General features: G+C 38.1%; 1 protein-coding gene across 33 annotated transcripts in view; it reads right to left on the reverse strand.

Annotated features, from left to right (window-relative positions):
* The window catches only part of SLMAP (sarcolemma associated protein), a 172,236-nt gene that overhangs the window by 72,058 nt on the left and 87,450 nt on the right, over window positions 1-12,728 (reverse strand). For all 33 annotated transcript variants that reach the window (XM_074403613.1, XM_039477326.2, XM_003936528.4 and 30 more), the window contains exons 6-8: window positions 10,586-10,648; window positions 2,506-2,601; window positions 2,175-2,246 (exon numbers count right to left, since the gene is read on the reverse strand). In XM_074403613.1, the coding sequence (XP_074259714.1) occupies window positions 2,175-2,246; window positions 2,506-2,601; window positions 10,586-10,648 (231 nt within the window). The remainder of the gene's footprint in view (window positions 1-2,174; window positions 2,247-2,505; window positions 2,602-10,585; window positions 10,649-12,728) is intronic.

Below are 12,728 nucleotides of genomic sequence, written 5' to 3' on the forward strand. Positions count from 1 at the left end.
TGCTGGCCCTGTATTAACAAAGATGCATTTAAAAGTTGTATAAGTAAATTACGCCTTCACAAACATATTAATTTCCACTTCCTATAGAAAAAAAGTTAAAGGCAATTGAGAATTTCTCTAAAATATACAAAAATAATTACTCTTATATTTATCCTATTTTCTGCAAGTCACCATATTTATATTTGTGGGCAAAAATAATCAATTACCTTCAAAGGCATCAAACATTTTAAAACAATGGTTAAAACAAAAGGAACAAGAGTACCATGGCGGAAAAGCAGACTTCATGTCTGGGGCAGGAAATGTACAAAATTAGACTGAAACATCTTTTCTGAAATGACAACAGGAAGCTATCAAAGTCGGCTAAGGTTTTGTCTATCAAAAGGACTCAGGAGCCAATCTGAAGGCATTTACATAGACCAAAGATGAGATAATTTGAACATCAATTAGAAAAATAGGCTGGTCGCAGTGGCTCACACCTGTAATCCCAGCACTTTGGGAGGCCAAGATGGGAGGACTGCATGAGCCCAAGAGTTCAAGACCAGCCTGGAAAACATAGCAAGACCCTATCTCTAAAACAAGAAAAACAACTGCATCAGATTTAAATACATCAAATATGTTTAAATCTAAGTGGAGGGAGAAAACATTTCATGGCCAGTCTTTGGCAGATAAAAAAGAACCAATTCATTATTTTAAAATCTAGTAAAAAAGAGAGAAAAATCACTTATCTTGCTTTCCCCATAGAAAACGTACCTCAGGGTCACCACATGGTTGATATGGGGAAACTTCTCATTTTATTTAAATTTTTTTATTTCAGTAGCTTTAGGGATAAAAGTGGTTTTTGGTTACATGGATGAATTATATAGTGGTGATGTCTGGGATTTCAGTATTGAATATACCTATATTCAATAGGTAGTTTTTCATTCCTTATTCCCCTCTCACTTTCCCAACTTCTGAGTCTCCAATGTCCATTATACTACTCTGTATGTCTTTGCATACCTATAGCTTAGCTTCCACTTATAAATGACCACATGTGGTATTTGGCTTTTGATGCCAGAGTTACTTAGAAGAATGGCCATTGTTTTCCTTTTTTCTTTAGAGACAGGGTCTCTCTTTGTCACCAAGGCTGGAGTGCAGTTTTGCAATCACAACTCACTGTAATCACAAACTCCTGGGTTCAAGTGATCCCCCTAAGCCTCCCCAGCAGCTAGGATTATAGGGGTGCAGCATCTTCCTAAACATCTTTAATTTTTGGTAGAGACTGGGTTTTGCCATGTTGCCCATACCAGTCTCAAACTGCCCCCCATAGTTTTTTCTTTGAGACAGAGTCTCAAAAACTGTTGCCCAGGCTGGAGTTCGGTGGTGCAATCTTGGCTCACTGCAACCTCCATCCCGAGGGTTTAAGCGATTCTCCTGTCTCAGCCTCCTGAGTAGCTGGTATTACAGGCACATGCCATCACATCTGGCTAATTTTTGTATTTTTAGTAGAGACAGGGTTTCACCATGTTGGCCAGGCTGGTGTCGAACTCTTGACCTCAAGTGATCCACCCACCTCAGCCTCCCAAAGTGCTGTGGAGAATTACAGGCATGAGCCACTGTGTCTAGAAGGAAACTTCTCTTTATAGAAGTAATCCAGCTAAATAAGTGAAGGAATAATAGAATTATATCACTATTTTTGTAACTTTGATGAAATAATGAATCTAGGCAGGGATCGTCAATGATTGATAAAATCTCTAAAAGAAAGGCAACTAGACATTATGTTGTCTCTTGGTGGAAGAACACAATACCATCCAGAAACTGTTGTTGACAAAAAAAAAAATTGAACCTAAATCAGATCAAATCACTAGATCGAACTACTAATTTATGGAGTGGTAGCGGGAGCTAAAAGAATGTTTAAATAACAATGCAGACTTAGGGAAATTCTAGAGGATAAATTACACAGTTTTTTCAAGAAATATTAATTGCAATAGAAAAAAGACATACATGACTTGTACATGGGTATTCAATACATAATTATTTCTATTTACATGGATGTCTGCCATTTCTCATGATAAAAGATTTGAAAAAATTGTGGAAATGTATAAAATTTTTACCATATACTCAAAATGATAGTTAAAGAAATGATGTTACATAAAAAACTATGCATTTCATTTTATATATTTGAGATTAGTACCTACTTTGGAGCATGCCTGTAATTGGTTTCCCATAACTTCTAACCGTGATAAGAGTCTATCTTCATCTATTAAAGCCTATTGAAGAAAAATTAAATGTAAGTAAAACCCAAGTAATCACAAAGTAACACGTATATAAAAAAAGGTTGCTACTGACAACAAAAGATATAAAAGCATAGAACTGACCAGCGTCCACTGTAAAATGCTAAATTTTCAACACTTATTCATTAGTTAGGAATTAACTTTGCTTTCATTTGCTACAATGTTTTAATTTATTTAGCATGTATGAAATATTAAACTATGTTTAAATGCTTCTTAAATATAAAACATGGAATACCTGCCAACTGGTATCTGAAGCCTCTTGGGTGATGGCTAGTAGCCGCTGAAGCGTGGCTAACTTCTGTTCCAACATTTGTTCCCGATGTAAGGCCTCCTAATATTATAAATCACAAAAAAGATTCTGATAAACTCATCATTTGAGAAGTAATCAATTTTCAACACATTCTAAAATATTTTCATATTACATCCCACTTGATGTATTTTGAAGTATGTGAAACTTGATAGTACTTTGTAAAATATACAACAGTCTCCGCTTATCTCTGGTTTTCCTTTCCACAGCTTCAGTTATAGTGCAGTACAAGATATTTTGAGAAGACAGACAGAACATTGACATTCACATAACTTTTATTCACATAACAGTATATTGGTATAATTGTTCTATTTTATTATTGGTAATTTTTTACTATGCTTAATTTATAAGCTAAACCGATAGGTATGTGTAAATATAGGAAAAAATATAGTAGATATAGGGTTTGGTACTATCTGTGATTTCAGGCATCTACTGGGGGTCTTGGAACATATCCCCTGCAGATAGAAAATGACTACTGTATGTATATGGGCCATATCATTTTAGTCTCATTTGCTGGGCTGAAAGTACTGCTATTAGAGGTTCTCTAACTGCAACTTCCCCCATAACAGAAGACAAGTCATCTGTTATTGTTTTTATTTTATTCATAATTTGGAAGAGCAAGTTTTTAAAAAACCTACAACAGAAAAAGCTAACAAAATTCAGGCTTGCATTTTATACACACACACACACACACACACACACACATACACACACACAGTGTGTATATATAGACATATACCTATACATACATAGTCATGTACCACAAAACAACATTTCAGTCAACTATAGACTGCATATACACAGTGGTCCCATAAAATTACAATGAAGCTTGGCCGGGCGCAGTGGCTCAAGCCTGTAATCCTAGCACTTTGGGAGGCCGAGGCGGGTGGATCACGAGGTCAAGAGATCGAGACCATCCTGGTCCACATGGTGAAACCCCGTCTCTACTAAAAATACAAAAAAATTAGCTGGGCATGGTGGCACATGCCTGTAATCCCAGCTACTCAGGAGGCTGAGGAAGGAGAATTGCCTGAACCCAGTAGGTGGAGGTTGTGGTGAGCTGGGATCGCACCATTGCACTCCAGCCTGGGTAAGAAGAGCGAAACTCTGTCTCAAAAAAAAAAAAAAAAAAAAAAAAAAAAAATTACAATGAAGCTGAAAAGTTCCTATCACTAAGTGACATCATAGCCATCCTAACATTGTAACACAAGGCAGCATTACTCATGTGTAAACAAACCTACTGTGCTGCCAGTTATATAAAAGTATAGCACATATAGTTATATATAGTACATAATACTTGAGATAATAGTAATATATGACTGTTTTTAGTTTGGGTATGTACTATACTTTTTATTGTTAATTATAGAGTATAATCCTTCTGCATATTAAAAAGAAAAAAAGGCTAACTGTAAAATACCTTCAGAGAGGTCCTTCAGGAGGTATCCAGAGGAAGATACTATTATCAAAGGAGATGACAGCTCCGTGTGTCTTACTGACCCCCTGAAGACCTTTTAGTGGGGTAGGATGTGGAGGTGGAAGATAGTGATACTGATGGATCTTGATACTGTGTAGGCCTAGGCTAATGTGTGTATTTATGTTTTCATTTGTAACAAAAAAGTTTAAAAAGTAAAAACAAGTTTAAAAAAATTTTAATAAAAAGCTTATAAATTAAAAATAGAAACAAAATACTTCAGAACAGCTCTATCGTGTGTTTATTTTAAGCTAAGTGTGAATATAAGAGTCAAAGAGTTTTTAAAACTTAAAAGTATACAGAGTAAAAAGCTAAGTTTAGCTTATTATTGAAGAAAGAAAAACTTTTTTTTTCTTTTTTTGAGACAAGAGTTTAGCTCTGTCACCCAGGCTGGAGTGTAGTTGCATGCCAATGGCTCACTGTAATCTCAGACTGCTGAGCTTGTGATCCCTCCTGCCTCAGCCCCCCGAATAGCTAGGACTGCAGGTTACACACCACCATGCCCGGGGAATTTTATTTTTTTCTGAGACGGAGTCTTGCTCTGTCACCCAGGCTGGAGTGCAATGGAGCAATCCTGGCTCACTGCAATCACCATATCCCAGGTTCAAGCAATTCTCTCATCTCTGCTCCTGAGTAGCTGGGACTACTGGCAGTGCCACCACTCCCAGCTCATTTTTGTATTTTCAGTAGAGATGGGGTTTCACTATATTGGCCAGGCTTGTCTCGAACTCCTGACCTCAAGCGATCCACGCACCTTGGCCTCCCAAAGGGCTGGTATTACAGGTGTGAGCCACCGCGCCCAGCCCTCAGCTAATATTTTTATTATTATTATCTTATTTATTTATTTTCTTACAGATGGGGCCTTCTTATGTTGCCCAGGATGATCTTGAACTCCTAGTCTCTAGTGATCATCCCACCTCAGCCTTCCAAAATGCTGGAATTTCGAGCATCAACCACCACCGCACCTGCCTGAAAACTTTTTAAATATATATTTAAAGTACCCTAAGTGTACAGTGTTTATAAAGTCTACAGTAGTGTATAGTAACGTCTCAGGCCTTCACATTCACTTACCACTCACTCACTGACTCATCCAGAGCAGCTTCCAGTCCTGCAAGCTCTATTTACAGCAAGCATTGTACAAGTATATGATTTTCTATCTTTTTCTTTTCTTTGCTTTTGAGACATAGTCTCGCTCTCATCCAGGCTGGAGTGCAGTGGTGCGATCTTGGTTCATTGCAACCTCTGCCTCCCGAGTAGCTGGGACTACAGCCGTGTGCCACCATGCCCAGTTAATTTTTGTATTTTTAGTAGAGACAGGGTTTTGCCATGTTGGCCAGGCTGGTCTTGAACTCCTAGCCTCAAGTGTTACTCCTGCCTCAGCTGCCCAAAGTGCTGGGATTACACTGACCTGGCCTTTTTCTATCTTTTATACTTTATTTTTACTGTACCTTTTCTATGTTTAGATATGTTTCTATACACGAATATTATTGTGTTGCAACTGCCTTCATTATGCAGTACAGCATGCTATATGGGTTTGTAGCCTAGAAGCAACAGGCTACAGTATATAACCTAGGTGAGTAATAACCTATACCATGTAGGTTATGTAAGTACAATCTGTAATGTTCACACAATAACAAAATCACCTAATGAGATCGTATGCTTGTTTTAAAGCAATGCATAATTGTATATATATGTATACATGTGTATATATACACACATACACATATATGTGAAATATATACATCTCAGAACAAACTCATTCCAGTGAAGCCAAGACAATCTGGTCATCAGCAAAGATACTTTATAATGGCTTAACTGCACAAGTATGATATCTAAAACAGAAATAGCTTTAAATTTTTCCTTTAAAAATGTTATTTATATAAATGTATACATTTTTGTTTTATTTCTAATGCAAAGTCTCACTCTGCAGCCCAGGTTGCGAGTGCAGTGGCATGATCTTGGCTCACTGCAACCTCCACCTCCCAGGGTCAAGCAATTCTCATGCTTCAGTATCCTGAGTAATTGGGTCTACAGGTACACACCACCATGCCCAGCTAATTTTTGTATTTTTTGTGGAGATGAGCTTTTGCCATATTGGCCAGGCTGGTCTTGAACTCCTGGTCTAGTAATCTACCTGCCTCAGCCTCCCAAAGTGTTGGGATTACAGGCAAGAGCCACTTTGCCCAGCCAATAAATACATTTAAAAAGAGAGACTGCTTCACTTGCACACACAGCCTATGGCATTTTCAGGTGTTCTAACAGCCCATAATTTAGCAGCAATTAATATGCCAAAAATAGGTAAGAGTCCACTGAACACTGGTTCAATGTAATTAAGGGATTTATAATGGGAGACTTAAATAACTATTTGGCACCTCCAAAGATATATTTTACAGAAAAAGACACTGATGTAGAAAGTCTAAACTTTAGGTGGCTTGTTAACAGTTAATAGCTGTTAAGAGGCTCTCCTTCACTGGGAATCAAGGTGAGACGCTCACAGCACTTAGCTGTGGTTTTGGCATACCTTCTTCACCTTGTTCTATTCTTGTCATTATCTAGAGGAACACTTGTGACCCCAATGCCTATGAGACATCTCAACAGAAAAGTATATGCTTCAAACATAGTACTTGAGGTTTAAAGTATGAATTTATTGCTCCCCACATCCTTGATAAATAATGTCTATGGAAAATCTTGTCTATCTAGAGTTAGAGATACTACATTTTAATGTAACTCTAAAGCTATATGTTAAAGAATCCAATAAAAAGCCACACCATCTTAGAATCCATATTAAAACACAGCTTCACTTAAAGAGACTGTTTGCCAAGTTTAAGTTCCTAAAACATTCCTAATATCCAGGAAATTACAGATGCTGCAAAAAGTTTTACTGAAAAACAAAACCATCGATCCACCGTATCTCTAGAATCTACTTCCACTAGATGGTGTAATTTCACCTTTTTAATTCAATTCCATTTAGAGTTTAACTCCATGAACTACATCCTAACGGAAATCTAACACGTCCAGGAATGGTCTTTTAGTTAGTTCTAGGGTATGAAATGCATCTATTCCAGTTTTTATTCAAAATCTTTACAATTTACATCAGAACTTTGGCAGTTCAATAAGGATGCATACAGAAGAGACTGTAGCATAATTTTCTTTCAAAGAGCTAGAAAAGGAACAGTAGAGGATTAGGACATTAGGAATATTCACAGAACTAACAAGAAGGTTGGAAAGAGTGGAGAGTGAGAGAGTGGGATTTGCTATCCACGATGATAGTAACAACAGTATACAACCTTGGGCAAATCATTTAACCTATATGAGCCCCACATTTCTCATTTTAAAAAAATGAGGTTTAGACTACATTAATCTCAAAGTTTTCTTCCACCTCTTAAAATAAGCAGCTTAATTAATGTGCCTTCCTATTGAATGGTAAAAAACTACTATTATTTATGGCACACATTCTATGTGCCAGGAACTGTTCTGAGTGCTTTATATACACTATTTTTTTAAATTCTTCACAATTCTGTGACGTTAAGGGCTATTACTATATTCATTTCATAGATGAGGAAAACAAGGCACAAAAAAGTTAAACAACTTTCCCAGCAGGTCAGAAATGAAAGCCAAGGATTAAATCCAGGAAATTTTGGCTTAGAATACTCTTTAATATTCTATTGAAATCCAAATGTGTATTGTTTTTCTATCTATACATTATACATGGTGGAATGTAAGTTCTGATTAATACATTGATAACTTTCTGTTCATTTTCATAGATGTGTACATTCTTAACAAAGATGAAACTATTCTGATTGATTCCTATAAAAGAATGTAGGGACCCAGAATCATGGGTTTCGTTCTATTATTTGAAATAAAAGACAACCGAAGGCCTATCCACATAAAATGACTCACTCAAGGTCACAAAAGTAGATTAAGTAGCAGAACTAAGATAAAGACCTCAGTCTTGCCCAGTGCGGTGGCTCACCTCTGTAAATCCCAGCACTCTGGGAGGCTGAGGTGGGCGGATCACTTCAGGAGTTTGAGACCAGCCTGACCAACATGGTGAAACCTAACAATCTACTCCACTCTATTAAAAATACAAAAAATTAGCTAGGTGTGGTGATTCATGCCTTTAATCACAGCTAGTTGGGAGGCTGGGGCAGGAGAATCGCTTGAACCCAGAAGATGGAGGTTGCAATGAGCCGAGATTTCACCACTGCACTCCAGTGTGGGTGACAGACTCCATTTCAAAAAAAAAAAAAAGAAAAAAAGGGGGGCCTCAATTTCTAATCTCCTGATTCAGGGTTTTTCTTAACCATGCTACCCCACCAGAATAAGAAACATAATCTAGCCCAAACCTACAAAAAGCAAACAACAACAACAACAAAACCCAAAAACACTTGTTTGCTTTTTAGAGATTATATGGCTCTTTTTTTTTTTTTTTTTTTGAGACGGAGTTTCGCTCTTGTTACCCAGGATGGAGTGCAATGGCACGATCTCGGCTCACCGCAACCTCCGCCTCCTGGATTCAAGCAATTCTCCTGCCTCAGCCTCCTGAGTAGCTGGGATTACAGGCACACACCACCATGCCCAGCTAATTTTTTGTATTTTTAGTAGAGACGGGGTTTCACCGTGTTGACCAGGATGGTCTCGATCTCTTGACCTCGTGATCCACCCGCCTTGGCCTCCCAAAATGCTGGGATTACAGGTTTGAGCCACCGCACCCGGCATATGGCTCTTTAAATACAGTACAGTATTTACTTGAAGAAGTATGTGCTCTACACCAAAAAATTTTTCTGTGAATCCGGCAGCACAGCACGGTGGTTAAGAGCAGGAAATCTGGCAGAGCACAGTGGTTCGTGCCTGTAATCCCAGCACTTAGGAAGGCCAAGGTGGGTGATCACCTCAGATCAGGAGTTCAAGACCAGCCTGACCAACATGGAGAAATCCCATCTCTATTAAAAACACAAAAAATTAGCTGGGTATGGTGGCACATGCCTGTGATCCCAGCTACTTGGGAGGCTGAGGTAGGAGAATCACTTGGACCTGGAAGGCAGTTGTTGCAGTGAGCAGAGATAGCTCCATTGCACTCCAATCTGGGCAACAAGAGGGAAACTCCGTCCCAAAAGAAAAAAAAGGCTGAATCTGAGTTTTGGCTGTCTAGGTTCAAATCCAAGCTCTATCATATACTTGATGTGTGATGTTGTATAAATTATTAAATCTTCCTGCCTCTCAGTTACTCTCTTGGTAAAAACAGGGATAAAATATGTACCTTGTAAGATTGTTGTGAGAATTAAATAAATTAATATAGGAAGTGCTAGAATGAAGTTTGACAAATAATACGTGATATATAATTACTTGCTACTAATACTATTAAGCAATCAAAATCTCTCCCAGTTTTAATTTTATTTAAAAGTCATCTATAGGCCAGGTGTGGCTCATGCGGTAATCCCAACACTTTGGGAGGCCAAAGCGGGCAGATCACCTGAGCTCAGGAGTTCAAGACAACCCTGGGCAACATGGTAAAACCCCTTCTCTACTAAAATACAAAAAAAAAAAAATAAGCTGGGCATGGTAGTGGACGCCTGTAGTCCCAGCTACTCAGGAGGCTGAGGTGGGAGAATCGCTTGAGCCCAGGAGGCAGAGGTTGCAGTAAGCTGAGATCGTGCCACTGCACTCCAGCTTGGGCTACAGAGTGAGACTCTGTCTCAAAAAATAAAATAAAATAAAAGTCATCTATGGATAAATAATTGTTTTGGGGCTCGGCGTGGCAGCTCACACCTATAAGTGCTTTGGGAGGAGGCTGAGGCAGAAGAAAGACTTGGGCCCAGGAGTTCCAGGCTGTAGTGAGTTCTGATCATGCCACTGTACTTCAGCCTAGGAGACAGAGTAAGACTCTGTCCCCAGAACAATTTAAAAATAAATTTTTAAAAAAATTTGTTTTGGAATCCCCTCATACTTGAAGAAAAAAATTCCTCTCATACAAAGGCTTATATTTTCTAGATTTAACCCACAAAGGCTTATCTTTTCCAGATTTAACCCTTTTACCTTCTTTCATACAATTTTTAATCCTTTATTCTTTTTTGAAAAGATAGTACTTCTTTTGTATTTGTATCCAGTTCATTTTTTAAAATCCTATATTTGTGAATTGGCAAAATAAAATTTCAGTTGTTTAATTCTGCCCTTCTTTTCTTGAGATAGGGTCTTACTCCGTTGCCTAGGATGGACTGCTGTGGTGCCATTACAGTTCACTGCAGCCTTGACCCTCAGGGTTCAAGCGATCTCACCTCAGCCTCCCGAGTAGCTGGGACTACAGATGCACACCATTACACCTGGTTAATTTTAAAATTTTTTTGTAGAGACAAGGTCTCACTTCATTGCCCAGGTTGGTCTCAAACTCCTAGCCTCAAATAATCCTTCGGCCTTGGCCTCTCAAAGTGCTAGGATTACAGGCATTAGCCACCATGCCTGGCCCTAACTCTGTGTTTAAGAACTTCTAAAAATTTTAAATAAATTCTGTTTTTAAGAATTCTCAAAATTTAGTTTTACCTGTAGATACTGAGAAAGCTGGAATAGTTCCTGAGAGTACATACTTGGAGTGTTAGCAGCAACCTAGAAACAAATGACACAGTATCAACAGAAAACACTTCATTAAAAAACATTAAGACAAACTAATTCCTTGAAATGTCTGCTTACTTACTATGCAAAATAACTATTCTTTTAAAAATTAACCAGTTTCCCTTGTTCTTAAAATATTTCTGCCTGACGTCCAGAATTTGTAAATGGTATTACACTATGCTGATCAGCTTGAAATTTATAAGCAGGGTGGTGGAACAAGTGCTACAGATGAAAACATTGGATAAACCAGATCACAAATTTATAGTGCAAAGGCAAAATAGCCTTTTACTTTTTTTTTCCTTTTCTGATGGAAATATAGCCTTTTCTTAACCTAGAAATAAAACCTCCTAAATCAATAGATCCGTATGTTTTCTCTTTAAAATTCATCATTAAATAGTTCTTTGATATTTTAACAAGCCTCATTCATTTAAAAGTAAACAACTTCAAAATTATTTGTATGTGGTGTAGGAAGGGCAAGGACATGAAATATAACAATTTGTCCAATAGCCTGAAGTAATGTTTCTTTAAATCCATAGGTAGGTTTTAAGAAAAAAGATGGGAAGTAATGGTGTTTAAACATTATACATGATAGTCAAACTATTTAGAACTCAAGGGTATTATGAGGAATATCTTCTGATAAGGTTTTTTCAAGGCTATGGAATATAGAATCATGGCATTATTCAAAAACAAACAAAGAAGGGCTGGGTGCGGTGGCTCATACCTATAATCCCAGCACTTTGGGAGGCCGAGGTTGATGTGGTGGGGGGATCACCTCAGGTTGGGAGCTCGAGACCAGCCTGACTAACATGAGAAACCCCGCCTCTACTAAAAATACAAAATTAGTCTGGCGTGGTGGCACATGCATGTAATCCCAGCTACTTGGGAGGCTGAGGCAGGAGAATTGCTTGGACCTGGGAGGCGGAGACTGTGGTAAACTGAGATTGTGCCATTGCACTCCAGCCTGGGCAACAAGAGTAAAACTCCATCTCAAAAAAAAAAGGAGGAGGAGGAGAGAAGGAAGGAGGAGGAGGAGGAGGAAGAAGAAGAGAAAGAAGGAGGAGGAGGAAGGAAGAAGGAAAGAAGGAAAGAAGAAGAAAGAAGGAGAAGGAGGAGGGAAGAAGAAAAAGGAAGAAGAAAGAAGGAATGAAGGAGGAGGAAGAGGGAGGAAGAAAAAAGGAAGAAGGCAGAAGAAGTAGAAGGAGGAGGGAGGAAGAAGAAAGAAGGATGAAGAAGGAAGAAGGAAAGAGGGAGAAGGAAGAAGGAAACAGGAAGGGGAAAGAGAGAAGAGGAGGAGGAGAAAAGAACAAGACAGAGGAAAAGGAGGAGGAAAAAAGAAGGAGGAGGGGGAGAAGGGGAGGAGGAGGAAGAGAAAAGAACAAGATGGAGGAAAAGTAGGAAAGGAGGAGGAGAAGAGGGAAAGGGGGAGAAGGAGGGGGAGAAGAGAGAGGAAGGGGAGGAGGAGGAGGAGAAGGAGAAGAAGAAGGAAGGAGTACTGGGTTGCTGTAATATTTACCTTTATGTGTTAGCTTATTAATAATGTTATAGCACCAGTCCTTACTAAGCTCAGTAGGTATACTTTGATTAGTATGCTAACTAGAAGGCAGAAAGTTGGCATTATTTTTTAAAGTTGGGTCTAAATCAGCAGGATCATTATTTACTTCTGAGTAATACTTCAGTATTGCAGAAGTTGATGATTAACTACTTGTACTTCTGAAAAAGGAATCTAACAGAGAATTTTAGTTTCAAGCAGTCTTTCATTATTCATTCAAATGGAAGAAAAATGTAAAATAATATTTTTTCCACTAGTTTAGTTACTGCACTAAGAAAACTCAACTCCCACATTAATGTCAAAGGATGTATTTTGGAGGGCTAATTAGCAATGATATCTATAATTAAATACACTTTTATATCTGAACAAAAGAAAAATGTTTTTTAGCAAACAATTATTGCAAAGCTTCTGATCAGATCAGGTCAAAAGTAAACTTCAAAGACAGTAAAAGAACAATTTTGTAAGCCTGTGTTTCTGTACTACTTCTCTGTATAGGTAAATGTTGAGTGAACTCTTAAGTAGAAA

This window comes from Saimiri boliviensis, chromosome 8, assembly GCF_048565385.1.
Source record: "Saimiri boliviensis isolate mSaiBol1 chromosome 8, mSaiBol1.pri, whole genome shotgun sequence".
Taxonomy (NCBI): Eukaryota; Metazoa; Chordata; class Mammalia; order Primates; family Cebidae; genus Saimiri; species Saimiri boliviensis.